This window comes from Anopheles gambiae, chromosome 2 (assembly GCF_943734735.2).
Source record: "Anopheles gambiae chromosome 2, idAnoGambNW_F1_1, whole genome shotgun sequence".
Taxonomy (NCBI): domain Eukaryota; kingdom Metazoa; phylum Arthropoda; class Insecta; order Diptera; family Culicidae; genus Anopheles; species Anopheles gambiae.
The window spans coordinates 92,263,820-92,285,726 of NC_064601.1; the positions used below are offsets into that span (position 1 = coordinate 92,263,820).

Sequence of the window (21,907 nt, forward strand, 5' to 3'; positions counted from 1 at the left end):
GCGTGCAGCGCTTTCGTAATGTGTGTGTGTGTTTTGTACGGTGCAAGGAAAGCTTCCGGTTGCGCTAAACCAGACAGGCTGAGACGTGTGTTTGTGTGTGTGTGTGTTGGAAATAGAGAGAATCATCTTCTGTCAAAAGCAATCATCGATTCGAAAGGGACAGCGCGTGTCCATGGTAACTGTGTGTGTGTGTGCGTGCCTTTAATTCTACTGCTCCACTGTTCCTTGAAGGGCCCGTTCCATCCAAGAACACACGGTTGGAACAGGAAGCAGGGAAAGTGATACGTACATGTGTTGGAAGGAACACGCGTGTGGTGTTGTCGGTGTGTGCGCTCCCGGCAGCGGAAATTAGTTTCCTGCGCGAAGAAAGGGGGGCACCAAAGCACCGCTCAGTGCTCAATTACAATAACAAATAACACGACCCAGGAGGCGATTGCGATTGTGTAAATTAAAACTTACCTGCGCGTTTTGTATGTATCTGCTATCCTCTTCATTGTCGTCATCATCGTCATCATCGACAGTGTATTATTGAGTTGGTGCTGCTGCTGCTGCGTGTCGATGGACCGCGGTGACTCAGAACAGCACACGATTCTTGAGTGCAAAATTTCATCAGTCAATGCCATTGCGATTATTCCCTTTCTGTTCTGTGTGTATGTGTGTGTGTGTGTGCATGCGCCCGCGTGGTAAACCATGCGTGAGCTGCCATGGTTCTCTATTGTTCCGTTCTGGTCGTGCTTCTTCACGCTTCCATTCTTTCTTAACCTTGAATCGCATACACACACACACACAAACACACGCGTGGGGGTAAACCTGCATCGCGAAATTTGTGCTCAAATTAAAGGTGCGAAGCGAAAGTGCAAAGAAGAAGAAGAAGAAAAAACAGAGAATTCCTTCCAAACATCCAAGCAACACAAAAAACGCGTAGAAGCAAAAGTGTCCATTTTGTTGCGCTCCATTGCAAGCATTCTGCGCTTCCTCATCGTTGTTGGGGGGGGAAAGTGTATTAAAAGATGTTTATCTTCAAACTCACTGTGCGTGTGTGTGTGTTTTTATTATTTCTGTGAAAAAACGCATACAAATCCTTCTGCGTAATAGATAACACGCGAAAAAGCGTTTCTCAAATAAAATAAAAAAGTTAATCCCTTTTCCTTTTTCTCCGAATCTAAGCAGTGTGTGTGTAGAAGAAGTGAGAAAAAGATAGATAAAAAACGAAAACGCCAAGCAAGCAAAGCCGTTCAAGAAGCAGTAGCCTGCTGCTACAACATTTCCGGAAGTGCGTGCTTGCGTGCGTGTGTGCGCGTGTGATTGTGCAATTGTGTGTTTGTGTGTGAAAGAAAGTTTCCAATTGTGCGTGCCAGCGTGTGTGTGGCCGCCTAGTCGCGAAAGGGGAAAACACACAAAGGCAACAAACCCTTTGGCGCGCCCCTCCCTCATTGTTATTGTTGTGCTGTGCTTAGAGTGAAAGAGAGCGAGAGAGTGAGAGCGGGTGAGTTTTTCGCGCGTTCCGCATTGTGTTCCGCGCGTACATTTTCCGGGAGGGTTTTCCACGGAGTCATCGCGTAGAAGCGCCGTAACAGCACCGAGCACCCGTCTTGTCGCGTGCTCGTGATCGCGGAAGTGTGTGTGTGTGTGCGCGCGCGCGAGTGTGTGTGTCCGCCCCTAACTCCCCTTAATTCATCTCCACCGGTGCGTGTAAGGCGTGGGATCGGTGGAAGGCGGCCGCGGGTTATGCGCAACGGCTGAATGGCGGCTGTCGGTGGCCCTGCCAGGCAATCACGGGGGGTCTCCATGAGTGTCTCGATGTCGCTGGTACAAGGAGGAGCTGCCGGTGCGCCGCAGGGCGCCATCCTGGCCGCGGCCGCACCCTACTTCCAGCCGCCGGCCGTCCCGCAGGATGTCCAGCCGGACCGGCCAATCGGTTACGGCGCGTTCGGTGTCGTATGGTAAGTGTGAGCGCGTGTGTGTGTGTGTGATGTATGGAGACGATTGATTGAAATGATCCATTTATTATGACGTTTTCTTCTTCCCATCTTCATCGTTCCTCTCCTTTTTTCTGCGAATGCGTCCCGTTGATAACCTTCGTCCTTGGCAAACCTAATTCCGCTGCGAGTGTGACTAAGCTTGTTCGTCCACCTTGCACGCTTACTTCTGTTTGCTGGAAACTGATAAGGGATTAGCATTGGTGGGGCGCGTTTGGCGCTAGTTTGCTGCTGTTTCAATGTCATGTGTGCGCCCCAGGGGTGGCGAGATTGGCAGAGCCCTAAACCTCCAATCAAGAAATCAATCTCTCTGCCTCTGTCGGTCGGAGCAATCAATCTACGTTGTGTGGTTTGCTGAGTTAAATTTTGGATGCTCCAATTCCTGGGCAAATTCTTGGAATTTATAAGTTCGTTACCGGTAATAATTGCACTTCACTCGTTTAATTTAACCAGCAAATGGAAGATCATCGTGGACTTGGAGCATCTAGTTTGCATTTGCTATTACTGTTCAGTCTATTAGGGGTTGAGATACTTCAAGAAATTTGGAGACTACCAATACCAATATCTTGACTAGATGTAGCTCGAAACTGAAGTAGAGTTTGATTTAATTGCTGAAGTCCACTTATAACAGACAAAAAGACGAAAAGTCATAGAAATAGAGTGTGCGAGTGTCCAATCAAGCTCAAGCAATCAGACAAAACATGTGAACCTCTGTGTCATATTGAACCAAAATGTCGTCTCTTTAGACATCAAAGAAGTTACGCAGATATTCAACATTATTCAAGCAAGTAGTTGTCATGCTGCATACCAGTTGTCCCAACCATGATCTAATTTCAAGATCTATGTCTTATTGGAAGTTACATCAAAGTTGTCTTTACTTCCCGATGACGCATTGCCTAGTTCCCATTAGTTGGGAAAGACTTCTTGGGTAAATATGACACCCTACTGCTCCAGTAACTTCCATTACGGTCGCCCAGCAACGCATCCTTCACAGCCCAGAAGAACAAATTCATCCAATTGTTTGGAGGCGCATTATTGATTTATTGTTTTAATTACACTCAGTTACGGCTCGGGTACAGAAAGTTCAAGATAAAAGTGATCAATCTGTTCCCGCTTGACTTTATCTCCTACAGCGCCGCGTCCATTACAGTCATTATACGGGGTACTGTGCGCTCTTTACTTATGACGCTATCAAATTACGCTTTTTTCTCTCTGTCGTCTCAGAATCGGCAAACGACGCAAATGGGAGGCTTTGTTTGTTTTATTCCAATTTCCTTCTGAATCTAATCTTCTCCTGCGTAATGAATCTTCCCAATGCAACACGGCAGCAGCATGACGTCACCGAAATAGCCAACAGCGTCCGATAAACTGTGCCAAATAGTCGACCCTTTGGGAAGATTCCCCACGGCAAGACGGTGGTGTCCCGCGCGTTGTTTAACAAATCGAGCCAGAGATGGCAGAAACAGCAAACAGACACACACACACACACACAAAACCCCCGAGGGCAACCTTAAAAATAGCGCCGGATCGATCGATTCCTTATTGGCCTTCTCATGCTCCTGCCCGCACCCCGGGCCGGGCCTTTGCGGAAATTGTAAGGTGAAGGTTGCACGCTTCCAGAGAGAAACGGGGAATCAGCAATCGAGACACACACGGTGGCGCTGATAACAGAGTGAGGTACTCATCTTATTTCCTTCGCGCCGACAAACCGCTGATGTGAATGTTTTTTTTTCTTTCGGACAAAGAGCAAGACAAGACGAATCGCGCGACTGATTGAGAAATTGGGACACGGCCCCAACGACGGCCTCTTTGTGGCACAGGGTGTGGGGTACAAAGGTGTACACAGTACAGCGCCCGATCGGACGTCACAGCCTGCCGAGAATGAGGTTACCTTCCAGCTGTCAGTTCACGCGCGCGCTTTATGGACGCACACATTCCCGTGTGTGTGTCGCTTTAAAAAACTAAGTGCTAAGTGGGCCTTGAAATACTTTCTGCGCTCAGCATCAACTGCTTCAATTCACACACGCTCACGGTGCGTCACGGTGGCAGTGTTGGCGAGTGTCAGATGGTTGGAATTTTGGTTTGAATTCTTGATGTCATTTAAGGTCCAGCTTTGGTCCCAGCAACAAAATACCTTCCTTTACCACACCTGTTTAACCAGCAAATGGTTATCGGAAATGTTCCTTCTATCGATGGGTTAGTTTCACACCTATTATTTAGGTAGAGAGAGGCGGAGACACACCTTGTCGATCTACTCCTAACGAGACATTTCCAAAATAGACGAAAAGAAATATACTTTACTTCCAAGTAACTTTGTGCCTCAAGAATAGAACTGTGATTAAACATTGAAATGAATGTTTGAGGTGCTAAGTATAACCTAGATCGAAGTGAGAATGTTGGCCCCATTTAATAGACATGCGTCTCTCCGAATCGTAAACCCTCCATCATATTTACCGTCCTGCCTCTGGCTGTGCTCTGGTTTGATAACGCGACTTCAGGGTGTGGCGACTACCGAGGGTCTGGTGTTAATTAAACGTATGTGCAACGGAGTTCCTGCATCTGGAGGGTGAAGCTTGGGGGGAAGGGAAGGTTTGTTTGATAAATGATATGTCACCGCGGCAAGATATCACCTGCGGAAGTGTCAGCGAGAGTGAAAATGAACGTTCTCAAGTGGAGAAAGAAGCAGGTAACAACTAAACTCAAAATAGACCTGCCCCGTTGGTATCGGTCCCAGAGCACCTTACGACCCTGTTGGGAAGGGGAACTTGCCCCCTTTGTATGCGTCGGTGACACATCGGCGCGTTCCAGTGAAAGCTATCGCCTCCCGACATTTTATTGAACGTGCGATAATTTTTGGCAACCCTTTTTTTGGCTGCCCCCAGCGCGGTCACGCCTGCCGTAACTGAAACCTCCGTCGTCCGTCCCTTTTCCCTACAAGCTATGTTTATCAATAGAGGGGATAAGGGGGAAGCACAGTGTGAGTTCCGCCACTCCCCTTTTGCCGTGTTGTTGGTGGCGGATGCATTCCCGACACAATGTTGCTTTTTATTGAGATATTCTAAGGTACGCTCGACGCGCGAAGCGTGTTTGATAACCGCAAAACGAATCAATTCGTGTGTTTGAATGTGTGTGGGGACGACAATTTGTGGTTTGTCTAATTATTCATTCCGCGTAGTTCGGAACAGGTAATTGAGATTTCTATTTCTGAGCCTAAGGAAGAGGCCTCTCCCACACACACACGCGCACTCGACGCCAATTCTACGGAGGAGATCACGTTTCACGTTGTTTGAATGGGGTTAGGAAGTTCCAGCGAATTAATGAGTGTTCAACGTGATCTTTGTAATATCTTACTCTCTCTCTGTCTTTGTCTCTGTCTCTATCTTTCTCTGTTCCTCATGCCACCCATAACTCCCACCTTGATTGCGCGATGATAGCAAAAAAAAAACGAACGCCACTCACAAATGAGTGAGACAACAAACGTCGTGTAATATGAATTGAGCTGCTTTGTTGTGCAGTTATCGATAACCTAGTTTCTTTTGCTCGCTGTGTCTCGGGGTTTTTTTTCTGCACAAACACAAACCCCTAACGAATGCTCTTCAATTGCGTAAATCATCAATATGTATAACACATGACCGGGGGAGGTGAGGGAGAGACATTCTCCTTATCAGGATCTGGCGGCTGTTGTCTGTTTGCTTCCCATTCACTCGTCTCTTTTCCTGCAACAGAGAGTGTGTGTGTGTGGTCGAATTGTTGAGCCAAAGATGGGCCACTAATCATTGCGCAGAGTCACTTGCGATGAAGGTGATAGTTTGATCAACTATTAACCGTGGTTCGAATAAAAGGGGGGAGGGTCGGCAGGGTGGCAAAAATTATGTGACGAGACGAGCAAACACATATAATCACCTACACCCGTAAAAGAGCTTGAGAAGAATGGCAATTGCAGTGTACACCACGAGGACTTTTTCCAGAATGGCGGAGCGACAAAATAGTTTCAGTTGTTGCTGTGTCTTGCATGGCCCGTATGGCGTCATCGGGAGCATAGTTTGATGGATGAGTGTGCTACGTGCTGTGAAGCGCTTACGGGTCGGCGTTTTCCTCCCTCGGCCCTTTGTAACACGCTGGGAAGGATATTTTTAGCAGTACGATACGATACATGGTGATTTGGGACGGAATGATGTAGTCCCACATGCTGAAGAAGGGATAGGAAAGATTTGTAAAGGCACGAAGATGATGGTGTTGTGGTTAAGGAAGTTGCTGTGGTCATGTCAACTGGAAGAGAAGCGAGGTGTGTGTGAGTTTTGATAGGGGAAGAGATGATGAGGGTGTGTAGTACTATCTGCGCTTGAATATATATCCTCTGTCATACTAACGTGCTTTTTGTTATCTCATGTTCAGTGGGAAGAGTTTAATATATTTTCCTTTTTTCCTTAAGTATGGAAGTTTTGGGCGTGTAGTTTTTACCCGTGGTTATGAATAAGATCCATTCGTAGGTAACAATCACAAAGAGATGCTTTAATAAGTTTAAAAAGCATCAAGAAGAAAATCCTCTCTGTTGGTGGTGTAGTTTGGATTTGGTCGATGACCGGCCTTGTTCTGGAATTGTACGTTGCTAGCTACACTATTAGTTTGGTCTGATAGGCCTAAGTTAATTGCCAATTTAACTAAATGCATGAATCCATTTTACTTTACTGCTCAATTGTTGCGCTACAATTCTCTTTAATGTATCCATTAAATACGTTATCGATGTTTTTTTACTTCTTTTCCCATTTTAAATCGCTCACACCCATCATAATGAAGCAATTTCAGCTATTCCTTCCTCAACCGCGTGTGTGTCATCGTGTGAGGGCGATCGGTATCAGCTAACAATCTCACCACGATGCGACACACGCTTTAAGAGGGAAGAGGAAATGTGATCTGTCTATTGCTACATTCTACAGCCAGGCAGGAAAGGCAGCACAATTCTAGCTTCTATTTCCTCCTTCTACGATGAGTAGGGACGCTTTCGTGGTGCTGGTGTTGCTGGTGGTGGTAGTAAAGAACCATTATTATTATGTGGTAGACAAACACTCGCGCACATAAATACAGCACCGCACTCTCGTGTGGTAAAGGTCGCCTCCCCATATGGTGGGGGGGCCATACGGTGGTTGAGGGTGGCGGTCCCCGTCGTCTCGGGTTGGCGTTTGTGTCAGCCACCGTCGTGTTGCTGCGTCTCTTTAATCCTCGTCAACGTTTGCGCGTTGCGTTTCGCGCGGCGGCAGCGGATCGTCGTTACGTGACGTTTCCGAAGGCGCGTGTGCCTCAACACAACGGGCCAGGCTTGCGTGAATGTATCGATAACGCACACATTTGTAGAAGGTGGTGAGGAAGGGGGGGGGGGGGGTTGCGACAGGGGGTGAGCGTTATTTTTATCACACACGAAAGGTGCTGCTAAATGTTTGCTTCATCATCCGCTTGTCGCCCTCTCTCTCTATCTCTCTCTCTATTTCTATACGTTACGTACACGCGTACATATACCAGTGCGTGTAGTAGTGCACCAAGGGAATGCAACGGGGTGGGTGGGTGTTTGGTGGATTGGCGTGGTTATTGTTTACAACTATTCCATTCTCGTGCTGCGCCAGCTGAAGAGCAAAGGCAACAGCAGCGCGTCCGCGTTGGGTTTGTTTTTTTTCTTTTCTTTTTTGTTTAATTCAATTGCAACGATTTTTTTATGCAATTCCCGCGCATAAATTTATTCAGCGTCTGTGGACGTGAGTGCTTGTCGTCATTCCCGGTGGTTCTACGATGAGCAAAAAATGCTCATCAATTGAGCTGAGGTGAGTGGAAGTTTAATTGAAAGTTTCTTCTATTTTCCGATCGTAATCCACAATGGTATATGCAAAGGAGGAGCTAACCGCACGGAGAGACGCTTTGAGCATGCAAGAAATGATTAATGTTTTAATGTATTTCCTTGTTTCTCCCATTGTGAGCAACTGTGAGCGTGCTCGCATAAACACAGCGAGTGCATTGATATGCACGACTTGCAAAAGGTGAACATCACCCGACACACGCGTAACGGGAATCGGCGAGGCATATTACAATGTAATGCGCAAGAGTTTATGTGTTTGTTTTGCGCGGAAATTGTGTATTTAAAGAGAATGTTGCTCAACGAACTAAAATTCTGTCATTTTCCACCAAAAAGAGTTTTGCGCTTTAAATGCGCTTTCGATTGCACCGAGCGGGAACAACAAGATCATCGATCGCGAAACATTCTGAAAAGGAAGCGCGTACTACCTCCTTTCTTCTCCGTCCTTCCCTCCTCCCAAAACGTGTAATGATAAATGGGAGTTTCTGTTTGGAGAAGATAAAACGTGCTATCAAGCGAAAGACAAACACAAACGAGAGTCCAGACTGACCGAACGACGAGCCCGCGCAAGTGCGGGGTGCGCCAGAGACACACGAGAAAGCATAATTACAAAGTGCGATTTACAAAATTGCAGCTCGGGCGTAAAGCGTCTAATTAATGCAATCGTTAATCATTTGCGCAAAGACACGCGGTGCGTTGGGGCGTACACTCGAGCGCGAAGTGCAATTTACCACCCTTGCCCTTAAGTGATACATTGGAGCGAGAACAGGAAATGGGAATGGCAAAAAGTTCTTGTGTGTTGTGTGTTGAACTCATTGGAGGAGAAAACGGCAAGCCATCATTTTCGGTTTGGATCGCGCATTTAATTGATTTGTGCCGTAATTAGTGTAGCATTTTCTCTGTTTCTTTGCCTGCCGCTCGGAACGCGTTGAAAGCTTCCAGTTTGAAGATTTGTATCGCAGAACTGTTTGCTTGTAGAATTGTTCAATATGGACATGGTTTTTGCGTTGTGAAATTGTTCTCGCTGAAAACACTGTCACATTCATCATTCCCGGGTGATAGTGCAATCATTTGTCACTGCTTCGAAACGTATTATTGGATTGGAGAAATGTGAATCACGGAGAATTCGGAAACCGAATGTGTGAAAATCGATGTGAAAAATAAACTCTGCATTGGAGAACAACGAACACAGAAGAAGCTTTTTTCGGATGGGGTCTTGGCTCGATTACCATACTACGTCATAAATCATCGTTCAATTTCGAACCGGATGCTCTGGAGGGCGGTAGGCTCTTTGGAGTTGTGTGTGGCGCGGACAGGACAGAAGCTTTTGTGCACAGTACGATTTCGAATCGATGGTGACAACTCTGGAGTCTGGTCTGTTCGGGAGAAGCCAGCGAAGAACGGCGACTAACACCACCTTGCAATTCATTTTGCAATACTCTCCGTACGAGGCTCAGGCTTCAGCAGCGTGCAATAATTCTTTCAAGAACGCTTGACATATGGTGATGATTTTTATTAATTTTACCCGAGCTCTCTGGGCCGAAGTGTGTGAATGGCCGGTAAAGGGCTATGAGGTGGGGAAGAGCAATCTTCTTTGGAGGCCATGTAACCGGAACACTAATTGACAGCTGCAAGCAAATTGAACGGAACATTTTAAGTGCGCAGCGTGGTGTGTGTGTGATTCTGGTATTAATTTCCTAGTGGACGTACGAATCGTTAACCTTCTTGAACATTGAAGGATGAGTGAAAGAGTATTCATTCAACATTCGTTTGAAATTGGAAGTGCAAAGTGCCTGCAGTCAATACAATCATTTTTGATTTCAAGACTTGAAGTTGAGAATTGCTTCATTAACTCTGCACTTGTAGCATGTATTTTGTTTATCAATGAATTATTTTCAGCATTGAAATTCAAGCAAATCGGAAAATCTGAATATTTGTCATAGAGATGTACGTAGAAAGTAGTAGAGTGAGTCCTTTGAATCATACAAGTTGGGATCTGATGCTACGGATTCACTAAGCGTGGGCAGTTCGGTTCATTTTCATGAACGTGATCGGATTAGTTCTTTCATTTGGATTAACTGAGTCGTGATTCTTGCGTTCATTTCAGTTGATGCACCATCAAAACTATTTGGCGGACCAGGAAGTTCTTTATTTCGACGAGTAGGACGTTGTTTTTGTGAACGTTCTGGTCATACGATTCACGTTCATATTTCTATGGGATGAAATGAACGACGTACTAGCGTACTAGGGCGTTCTTTATTTAGACGAGTAGGATGTTCTTTTTATGAACAACTCAGTACATTATAATTTATTAAGAACCGATGAACGTTGATTCGATTAACCTAGGTCGCTCGTTCTTTAGAATGAACTGATTGAATTGTACGGTTCTGTTTATTGGGGCACACCTTTAGGGTTCGCTCAACCAGACTTAGGAAAATCATTCGTTTTTGAAGAACTTATATGAATCGGATCATTTTTCTAAACGAACTGAATGTGAATGGTAGTTTTTTTTCTCTTCTGCCCAGTGTTTGGACTGTCTGATAAGCTGGCAAAAATGTGTGTAAGTAAGTCACCATTCATTCGTTCTTCCGATCATCAGTGATTCCACGGGCTTCAACCACTTCTAGGCGAACGAACGAACTGGACTCAAACAATTTGGAGAACGCAGTTCGTTAACTCACTTGAAAGAACTGAACAAACTGTCGATTCTCATTCACAGATTTTGTGCTGACCAGTGACTCACTCAGACTGAAACGAATCAAGAGTGAGTCGCTAGTTGGTTCACAGAGTGAATGAATTCATTACCAAAGGAGTAGTTCAAAGATTTCTGTAGTGCATTTTACAAGAATCTTCAAAGAGTGAGAAAATGATTCGAATAGCTAAATGCACTCCGTACCTAGTATGATTCCATTACATTCGTTTGGCCTTCACTGTGCAGCTCATGTACTTGCAAGTTCGGTGAAGTTGAAGCATAAAACACAACACAACCTGCCCGGAATGGCTGAGCGTGTTCTGGTGAGGGGAAAAGCGCCATAGCTTATTGTTCCATTTTCTGCACCGTTGCACACAGTTGCGCTCACTCTGGCTAATAGACGCGCGAGCATGTCCTTCCTGGAGAGGTGGTGGTGTGGATTTTTTAAATTCTCTTTTCTGCTCTTTATAGCTAACTATTACTACCGAGCATAATAGGGATGAAAAGTAGTGCACTTCCCGTGCAAGATGAAATTGTTCGTGAAACACACACCGGTTCGAAGCTGAGTGAAGGATGTTGTTGCTGTTGTTTGTTTAGCAACTACACAACAAAAGCACTGAATGAAAACTGCATCGTTCGTCCCTAGGACACTAGCGGAGGGAATGAGCTTTATGTCGTGTTACGGTAAATCACGCCCAAAGACGGTGGTCTTAATGTAATTCCCCACGTTTGTTGCCGTGCTCCGGAAGAATCGATTCCAGTGAGTTTGGATGCGGCATGGATCGCGTTTGAATGATGGCTCTCTGGATGTGCTTAAGCAGCTGCTACTCCTCGGTAAAGAGCAAACGGTAACAGCATTGAATACAGAATGGAAGCTATTTTTAACATCATTCTTCCGTCCTTCATTGTTGTCGACAAGGAACTTAAAGACTCTCCCACACATACACTATTATACAAAGAGGATGAATGCCGGATCGATTATGCTTACCGTTGAGCGAGGGTTTGCTTCATCTTCAACTGCTGACACTCAACCGAAAAGTTGTTGGAATGCACGTTACCTTCCCCGAATGTTTATTACAAAACTCCACTTTGGCAATGGTTTATAGCGCGCTCCTTAAAAACTGTTTTAAAAAATTGGTCCTTTTCCTTTCCCGCGGCTTGATGTTTGGGTCCAAAGGCTAGGCAGCATTTAATAAAATATGCACAGCAAGCCAGTCAGCCAGCGTGCTTTATGGTTGGTTGACCTTTCCGGTCGTTAACATTGGACGTGTTTTAGTCCAGGCGGGAGTGTGTTCGGGTTGAATGTTGATATCCAACGAAGATAAATCATCACCAGACACCCCAACAGAGGTGCAGAGCAGAAGAGTGTCCGGAGCAAGCACCTGAGAATTTGTTCGTTCCCGTGGTCCGAAGTGTACGGCCCTTTTTGTTTAAGTTCCCGTTGTGAAACGTACTTGCAGTTTGGGTTATAGGGAAAATGTTTTCAAATTTGGGGACATCATCACTTCCTTTCTCCTCAGAATCTTTGGGTTCTCTCTCTCTCTCTCTCTCTCTCTCTATCTCTCTGACCAGTGTCATTCAAAAATAAGCTTCCTTCCCTTGAAGCCGCTTTGAATAGAGCGTTTCTATTTTGAATTCTACCAAACAACTTCCAGGCCCGAAGGTGCGTCCAAGTGCAGCCGGGGAGAAAAGGGACACAATCCATAACACAAATTTATCGCCTGGCTTGGTCGGGGGGTGATGGTGCAGGGCTGGTTGAACCGTTTTGCCAATCGTTTCGCCCTGGGTGCTCCTGGGTGTGCTTCTACCTGTTTACGTCGCTAGATTCGGGGATTTGGGAGGTGCCTAAAAAGGATCTCCCGGGACAATGCGAGAAGCTGGGAACGTCCAGTCCCGTTCTTTCGGTCTTCAGGCTGTTCTCGGGAGGGATGAGCAGAAAGTGTTCATATTCATATTTGTCTTTATAAAGCCGGTCAGTCCCCGGTCAGGCCCTAGTGGGGAAAAGGCTTTTTTGTCGCCTTCCAATTTGCTGAATCAGCCGCACGTTTTCGGAAGCTGTCTGCATACCAGCCTGATAATGGACGTGCGCAGCACATTGGAGCTCTTTGTCCCCGGGGTAACGACGCGTTGTGCTTCCACACTAATGCCCCGGCACTTATGGGCGACTAATGGGCAATAATATTTCGCCTATCCTTGCCCGGTAAAGGTCCGCAGTTTTTTTTTGTTATTGCTGCAGTTGCTCGTGTTAGGCTTGTGGCAGCAGTGAAAGAGACAGCCAGAGAGCACGCGAACTGTGAAGAATCGATAAGTGAAGCCCGCCGCCCGCGGTCGTTTCTGTCGCGGAACTTCCTATTCTGAGCTGCGCGGAGATGTCTATGTTTGGGCTTATTATTATGCTGCACGTAGCATCGGCCACCATTTCCTCTTTGTAAGCAGACGGTCGGTTCGGTGTTGGCATTGTGTTTTGATGATGCGAGATGAAGTTCGGAAGAATCGATGCGGCATCTTTCCAAAAACCGAGGAGCAAGGGGGGAGTAGAGAATTTGAACGGATGAGCACTGGAGGTTTACTTCGGGTATTTTCGGGCTTCTTTTTGGCTTGAAGCAGCAGAAGCACTTTGCATAAACGGAAGCGGAAAGGTACGTGCGTGTGTGCTGTGTGTGTAGGGTGCCATTGGGTGCCAGCAGCAGGCACGATGAAGTACAAATCAATATGCCATGGAGGGGAGTTATTGTGCTCGTACAGAAAGACAAAACCGTTTTATGGAGAAGGAAACAATTTTAACTACTTTGTTTCTATTTTTTTCCAACGGCTGTTAATTTAAACCCCTTTTTAGCTTGAAAGAGTGGGCTTAAACGTCTTCTGCTTCTTTTAACACGTTGTCTGCCACGTCAGCCACTATGTGGCTGACGGGTTTTTTCCGATCGGGCCACGTCAGCCACATAGTGGCTGACACATTACACATTGTAAAAGACGTATTGTATTGTATTGTATTGTATTTCTTAGTTGCGAGTCCGCCATATAATGGTTACACAAGCCTTAGTAATAATAATAGTAGTAATAATAATAATATTAATAGGTAACGACTAAATGTTATACAAATCGCATTCGCTCTCTAAATTGTCGTGTTACAAGAGATAAATTTGCACGTATTTGATCAGTTCTTTCACAATGCTTTTCTTTCACGGTTATTATTTCTTAAAAAAAATGATTAAAATATCAAAATGAGTTTCTATTATGTTTTCATAAATAAATGAGAATGAGAATGAACAATAATTATAAGATCTTGGAGTTCATTTATTCATCCTTTACTTTTGATGCACAATCTTAAAACACTCATCACAAAGTTGAGGTTGATCGGGACAGCTTGGACAATACGTAAACGTATAATGAAATTCCATGGAATTAGCCCAACAAACGACATTGTGGAGCGACTGAGACAACAAAGAGAATTGGTGAATTTGATTTCACAGAGAAAAAATGCAAAAGCAAATGCAATCGTTTAAAAGAGTGATTCCGTGGCCTGACGGGGCAGTTCAGTGGGCATGTATGGTGGCAGACAACGTGTTAAACCAGTAATGGCACTCTGAGCAGCAGTGCCGTGTAAAAAACAGTAGCCTCGGTATGCTTGTCGCGGTAAAGTGTCAGCAACAATTAAACCTTTAATTTGTCAACAGAGCGCGCGGGGCCGCCCAACCAGCTCTTGACTGACAGTGTAGCGCTGCCTTCTCTCCCCCTTCTGTCGCTTGTTGCCCTGTGTTTCTGAAGGGGAAATGCATAATGTTCTGACGTTGCTGGAAAGAAATGAGTTTCTTCCGCAATAGGATGCCCCCACCTCCGCGTGCCTTTGCACAGGCACTGCGGGATAGAGTTACTCTGCAGATGACGATTGTGTGTTTTTGTGACGCAATCTTTCTCCAGCAGCTGGCACAGGTTTTGCTGACTGGCTTACTGTGGCGATGGAGGTGATGTTAGTCTGTGGGGCTGTGAGATGAGCATGTTTTTAATGCACGTTTTGTGGGGGAAGGAAATGGGCAGAAGACGAGATAAAAATCCTTTACTATTTGCTCCTGTAGTCTGTATAATATTGTGTGTTCTGTTTTCTTTTCTGTTTATTAAAGTATTTGTTTTTTTTTCTTCTTCTCGTCTACTTTTAGGTAAGTTGTGCGTCCTGATACAAACATAAGCTCACTCGGAACGTTTTGGAGAAGGAAACGATGAGTCTGTTGGGGTAGATTACTGGGCCCAGAGTACAAAGGGACGGCTTCTAGCGTACGCCACACGCACAAAACGGCCAACAATAATGAGTCTGGCGTTGATTAGGATGCGGATGATTCTCTCGTCCCAACTCGTGTTTAAGCAAAGAATCGCAACAGCATGCCAATTCCAGAACGGCCCGGAAGACATCAAAATCCAGTACACTACCAGCAACGACACTAGCAACACTTCCCACTCCCCATCAGCACGGCTCCTACGCTACACGCAATGAGCGCGATGGGATTGTTTAGGGTATTCCATATACGCCAAAGTCAGTGCGAAAGGCTGGCCGCATACAGGCCCTTACCAACGAGAAGCGAAAACTCGAATCGAAAACCCCCCTCAACACGGACTCCCAGCGACGACGAACGATGACGCGTTTGGTAGGCCTCGCGCGTCTCGTGCGAGCCTTACCGGTAGTAGAACAGCAACCATTAGAACCAGAGGCCGCGCTAGAACTCGGCCGCCGATTATCGGCGTGTCCGTTTTTTAATGCTGTTTTCGGTAAGGGAAGAAGGAAGCAGCATAAACACACACACACACTCAGAGCGCGTTACAGAGTGTATTGAACTCGGGCCGCGAGGTGCGGTGTTGCGTTTTTGTAGACTTTTTGTTTCCCTCAATTCCCCCTATTATCATCATGTTGCCTTCCAATCGTGTCGGGAGGGAGGTTTCTGTAGACGAAGGGAGAAAGGGAGTGGGGAGGAATGGCCTGTTCAAGTGTGCAGTGGTTCACTGCGCACTTATGGCGCTGGTTATGGTTATGGGGGACGCCACGGTCGACATCGGGCCCGAACTTACCGATTGCTCTCGAAAGCAAGGAAAGAGAGAGAAAGCGAGCGAGAGAGCAAGAGAGATCGTGTGAGGGAGCCCCCTGGCAAACCCTGGAAGGGAGGCGGAAAACGGGCCCAACTGCTGCCAAAACTGAAAGGGAGAATCAAGCCAGAGAGAGAGAGAGAGAGAGAGAGTGAACAGACGAACGAAATATCTCCAGAGCCAGGATAAAATCGAACGTGACTCTCCATGCACCACCAGCACAACAAAACCCCCCGAAAAAAGGGACGACAACGACGTTGAAGAAGGGACAACGAACGTTCTGTTTGCTATGTGTGCACGTGTGTGTGTGTGTGTGTGTGTGTGTGTGTGTGTGTGTGTGTGTGTGTGTGTGTGTGTGTGTGTGTGTGTGGACGCGTACGGCGGAATGAAGATTCTCTCCCCTGGCTGACTGACACCGAGGGACAGTGCAGAAGCCTTACACAGTGCGCTTTATGGTGGCAACTACTCGCTGTGAGGATGCGACGACAGGCAGCGACAAGGCACCCTCACAACAAAACCTAAAAATGTATTTCCTTTCCCTTTGCCACGAGTCGCGGGGTTCTTCATTACAGCATATTTCCCCGGCCCCCGTTTGTGTGTGTTTGTGTGCGCCCTACGAGGTTGCGATGCCTGACAACGTACGGGGCGCACGGGTTTCCAGCGAGGTTGTTCCTCTGGTCGTATGGCCTATGTGTGTGTGCATTCACAAGAACGAGAACTGGTGCGAACGGTTGCTGGGCTGTTGTGGAACACGTTGGAACAGCAGCGGCAGCAGCAGCATCGTTTCGGATGAGTTCTTGCCAGCCGCCGGGGTTTTGTTGGATAGCAACCGTTCCGTAGGCTTCGGTTCCGATTAGAGTTGGTTTTCCCCGGGGTGGTGGAGAACGAAGCTAAAGTAGAAGAGAGAGACTGAGAGAGAGAGAGAAAACGAAGGCACTAACGTTTGTCGGGGACCAGCTGTTGATGATGAACCCGCAAGACCCTGCAGCAGGGCCGCAGCGTCGGTTAGGACTGCTTCATGGAACGTGGCAGGGGCCAGTGGGAAATCCGAAGGGGACTTTTTTCTATACTTTCTCGCCACTCAATGCCGCTGATCGAGTTGATGAGTCGCGTGTTGCCAGGATTAATCCCTTCCATGGGCTGTTCGTGCGTTGCAACCGTATCAAAAAAGAGGGAAACAAATTTTCCAGTTTCAATTTCCGACGTCTAGTAGCACTGCTGTGTCCCCCCGTGTAAGTGGGAAACTGTAGCTCGGAAAGTCATTGCTTGCTGCAAAGGGGACCTATTATTAAACGCTCGCGAGCAGAAATAAGGGCAACAGATGCAGTGTGTTACAAGACTTACGACAAGGCTTCAAAATGCAATAGAAATTGGGAAAAGCCTTTCCTCCTCCGGCCTTTGGGAAGTTCTCATCAATGAACCATTCCCGTAGTAGTGCTCTGGCCGCGTTGCCATCATGCTGGTTGTTTTGGTTTCCTTCTCTCCCCCATCATTCGTGTTGTATTTGTTCATTAAAGGGGCAGCTCCTACTGGAACGGTTTGTTGCAGGCTGAAATCAATCGAAACGATTGAATCTTACCAGTTTCAATTTTATTGTCCCGTGGGAAGACTCTATACATCCCCTACCCCGGGGGAGGCCAAACAAGTTCCATTTCCTTCTCATGGAGCTCGCTTTCTTCCCCCCAACCATAAGGGTGGGTTGCCTTCGTTTGTAAACCTCCCCGGATTGCGCCGAGAGCCGAGAGTTTTGAAACGGTGAGGCGCTGTTGGCTGCGTTACCGAAACCTTACGAGCTAATTATCGAGGTCCAACAACTTCCCTCGTCCCTGATCTCGTCGGCAATGGGCAAGGGAATAGAACCTCAAAAGTGTGAGAGTTTCATGGAGTTTGATCGTTTACTTGTGCGCTCTCTCTATGTATGTTCTTTGCTTTTGCCACAAAAGCATCCCGGTATCAATTTCCCGCGTACCGCGGCCGTTTAAGAGTTCAAGAAACAACTGACACAAGCACACACACACACACACACACACAGGTTGCCCACGGGATTCACCTTTAAGGTGCTGTTTCAGCTTCACCGAACCGTTTCAAGAAGGTGGAATTGTGTGCGCTGTGGTTTTTGGGCCTAGTGAGAGAGAGAGAGAAAAAAACAAGAAGGTGGTTTGATGAACCACCGAGACCCGCGGGAAGAAGAGATAAATAAAGAGAGCAAAGGAGCGATTCGATTGTGTGCTCAAATTGGTATCATTCTGCCCTTTTTCCCTTTTTCCACGTTTCAGTTTGAATGATTGTAAAACGTTTTTATTTCTGTGCGCCTATCTTGTTGAGGCCTTCTCAGTCGGCTTATGCGGAAGACTGTTGGATGATGTCGATTTTTCTCAACAACAAAACATGATATTTATTATGCATCGGGTTTCGGGATTGATTTTCGGTTTGCTATTGATTGAAAGGGCATTTAAGGGGGCAAGCAAGAAGCATAAGAAAGGACCGCCGTAAGGTCCGCTCTTTTCCTGCGTGACACATGTGCGGTGTAGGTTCGCGTTCATGCTCCTTCTTGGTTTGCTGGATTTATTCCTTCTCTCTCTTGGATTTCTTCTGTCCCGGGAAGATCTTTATCCGGTAAATGTGTACGTGTTTGTGCGTGGAATAGAAAGCTATCCACAAATCCTCCTTCCCGTGCTTAGCGTAAATGAACTTAAAGAAACATTTCGTTTGATCAACGATACTGTTGGAAGAGGAGAGAGATAATCGAGGATTTGGAAAAAGTTTGTGTGCTGCACGCTTTCCACGCGGGGCGACGGGGCAGCATCCTTTGCGCTGTTTGGTCGCGTTACTTACCGGTCCGTGTGTTGTGGTGGTGGTGGTGGTATTACATCAGCTCAGATACACCCAACTACACTTAACGTTGAGCCGGAATCCGGAAGAGTGCGAGAGAGCCGCAACGAAACTTGTTCTGACTCGACACGAACGGCGGTAGTTGTGTACATGATTGGGTGAAGTCTTTACAACTTTCCACCAGCTCTTCCCGGTGAAGATGATGGAGAAGCAGCAGCTGAGCTGCTCGAGGAGTACACTCCTAGCAAGCGCTTCTGGAAAGTTGGGTCCGATTCCAATGCTCCTTCTTCTCGCCTGGCGCTACAAAATCCACTTTCGGACCGGAAGCCACAGGCAGCAGCAAGGTTTACTCTGTCTCAAGCCCCCGGGCTAACGTGACGTAAGAAAATGGAAGTCGTTCCACTGTCCTGTGCGCTGTGTGCGCTGGTGTTTGCTTGCCCCGCACTCCCAGGGTCTTTGTCCCCAAAAATACACACGCGACGCTCTCTCTCGCGCGCCCGTTCTTGCGGGTCTTCGCCCGCTCGTCGGCTTTGAAACGAGCCCGGGCACAAGGGTTTCACATTGTTTATTGCACCCGACACACCCGCACACCCGTCGATTAAACCCGCCGAGGGCATGCCGCGTAGCTTGTGTTTGCTTAGGTTAGCCGAGTGTCGAATTTTCCCAGCCCCAAAGCGTTTCGTTTTGAGGGGATGTTCCCGGGATTACAGCAAAGGCGGTTGGTTGGTGGTTGGGAAATTGAAATTTTCTGCTTACCGGTGGAGGAAGTGGGCATGGGATGAGCTGGCGGGATGATGGGGTCAGTGGAAAATATGAAAAAAGTTTGTTCGCTAAGAACATGATTCAAATTATCATCTTAATTGAAGTTGTTGTGGGCGCTGCCGGAAGTCGGGTTGGAAGGTTTTTTTTATGTTCTAAATTAAGCAGAGCTGGAGGTGGATACGGTGGACAACAAACGGCTTTGAAAGGCGATACAGTTGAAGGACGTTAAGAGCTAATTTGTGTATGTGAGAGTGTGCTAAATAATAGACCACCGGGAAGGAAAACATTGGACTACACAAACTACTCTACCAGGAGTGTCGACTGTTATGCCACAGGAGATGAAGTGTACATGAAACTGAAAGTAAACCAAGAGATCCGAATGTTTTTCTTGAAAACAACCATACGTCGGTACATCGAGCCGATGGCTGAGAATGTTCAAAGTTGGTACAAAGTGTGTACCCGTAACCCCTAATGGTACCCCGTAATGGTTGTACAGGGGTTTTGACAGCGTTTGACAGGAAGTATCAGATATTCGATCCTCACGCAAGCCCTGAGCCCGGGAGCGGGTGGCTAGAAGAGGCTGCTACGGTGGCACTGCGGGCGGATGTATCGTCGACTTCGCTTTATCCTTGGATCGTGCAGTAAACATGCTGGGAGAGGGAAACTACGGGACAAAAAACAACCCATGGAAATCTATCCGTTTTGTTACACTTAACACAACAACACGAATGAGTGTGTCTGAATGTATTTCGGAAAACAGTGTTTCTGTTCATAATAATCCAGTTCAGTCCAGCCGCTAGACGCAGCTTTTGGGAGTGTTTTGCTATTAATAGATTGCACATAACATGCTCTTACCGGTTTTAGGTATGCCGCTTTTTAAAAAGGTCCTGCTGCTAGCCGTCAATTTGGGATGAAGGATAGACACGTTCGCGCTTGTGGCGCTGTTCGTGCACGGGTGCATCGACGCGTTGCACTGAATATCCACCATGTTTTTTTTTGTGTGTGCCTCCATGCGAAACGACCGTTTAAATGCAACGATTCACACAGACACACGTTTATCGTGCTTAGATGGCTGCATGTGAGTGTATGTGCCCGCTCGGCAGGCTTGAAATGTAAATCCAGTCCGGACAATTGTGTCCAGTAAACATTGTGAAACTCCCCGGCGCTGAACTGTCTCTGAGGGATGGTGGTGATGGTGGTGCACATATACCCAGTTGTTGGTACATCGACTCTTCAAGTGTCACGTTCGTGCCTCGTGTGGCTAGGCGGTTGGGCTTCTTTTTTATTTTTGCTGACGTTAATCCTCTCACCTGGTTTGGCGTGTTGCAGCTTTGGCCTATAGTTCTGCTGGATGCACCAGCACAGTCAGCAAAGTCCCGCTGGCGTGGCGTTGCGGTCAGTTGCATTGTTATATTTTTGGTTTCAATTGCCGTTTTTGAAGAGATTTTGTTGAATGTGTGTTGCAAGTTAATTTAATCGTGCTGAAGATGTCAATATTGAAGCAAATATTTAATTTTCGTTCGACAACATGCTGATTGACCGTGTGTTGTGAAATAAAGATATCTTACTACTTGTCAGCTAGAGATGTGCGCACTGAGTTAGAGTGTGTCAGTGAGTGAGTTAAATTCAACAACTTCAACTTAAGTGTTCCTATTAGTGATGGGCAAAACGGCTCCGAAGCCGGAGCCGGCTCCGACCGGCTCCAGACAATTTCGGAGCCGGCTCCGGAGCCTGCTCCGCATCCACGGCTCCGGAGCCGGCTCCGCTCCGACGGCTCCGGAGCCGGCTCCGCACCAACGACTCCGGAGCCGGCTCCGCACCCACTGCTCCGGAGCCGGCTCCGCACCCACGGCTCCGGAGCCGGCTCCGCACCAACGACTCCGGAGCCGGCTTCGCACCAACGGCTCCGGAGCCGGCTCCGCACCAACGGCTCCGGAGCCGGCTCCGCACCCACGGCTCCGGAGCCGGTTTTAACACAAAGGACCAAAATAACTTTTTCAATGAAGTTTCAATCGAGAAAATCCCTAAATAGCGGAGTAAGTCATTTATAAAAGAATTTATCAAAAAAAAAAACATCGATGACTTTTGAATATTATTAAGAAAGGCGAGACCAACGAATGCTACACAACGTCATGCATGTCAATACTGCAATCACATCGTGTATTGGTTTCCACACGTGCGAGAAGATATATTCGTATTTTTTATTACGCTATCATACAATGATGTCTCTATTGAACCGTTGATTCGTCGCCGGCCCCGGAACGGTGGGCCTGAAGCCGGCTCCGCAGCCATTGGAACTGAGCCGTGAGTGCAGAGCCGTTAGTCTGGAGCCGACTACGGAGCTGTTGGTCCGGAGCCGACTTCGAAGCCGTTGGTCCGGAGCCGACTACGGAGCCGTTGGTCCGGAGCCGGCTTCGGAGCCGTTGGTGCGGAGCCGTTGGTGCGGAGCAGGCTCCGGAGCCGTTGGTGCGGAGCCGGCTCCGGAGCCGTCGGAGCTGAGCCGGTTCCGGAGCCGTCGGAACGGAGCCGGCTCCGGAGCCGTCGGAGCGGAGCCGGCTCCGGAGCTGTCGGAGCGGAGCCGGCTCCGGGAAAAAGTCGGAGCCGGCTCCGGAGCCGTTAGTCCGGAGCCGGCTCCGGAGCCGTTGGTGCGCTCCGAAACGCCCATCACTAGTTCCTATGCATCATTTAAGTGAATAATCTTCTTTTTTATGAATCTACTAGCTGACC

General features: G+C 47.3%; 1 protein-coding gene across 3 annotated transcripts in view; it reads left to right on the forward strand.

Moving 5' to 3' along the window:
* The first annotated feature begins 1,167 nt into the window (after positions 1-1,167).
* The window catches only part of LOC1276565 (serine/threonine-protein kinase NLK), an 80,825-nt gene continuing 60,085 nt past the window's right edge, over positions 1,168-21,907 (forward strand). For 2 of the 3 annotated variants that reach the window (XM_061644619.1, XM_061644618.1), the window contains exon 1: positions 1,175-1,943. In XM_061644619.1, the coding sequence (XP_061500603.1) occupies positions 1,744-1,943 (200 nt within the window). In that variant the 5' untranslated portion in view covers positions 1,175-1,743. Of the gene's footprint in view, positions 1,944-21,907 lie in introns of all 3 variants that reach the window. The other variant, XM_315928.4, reaches the window with a different exon arrangement.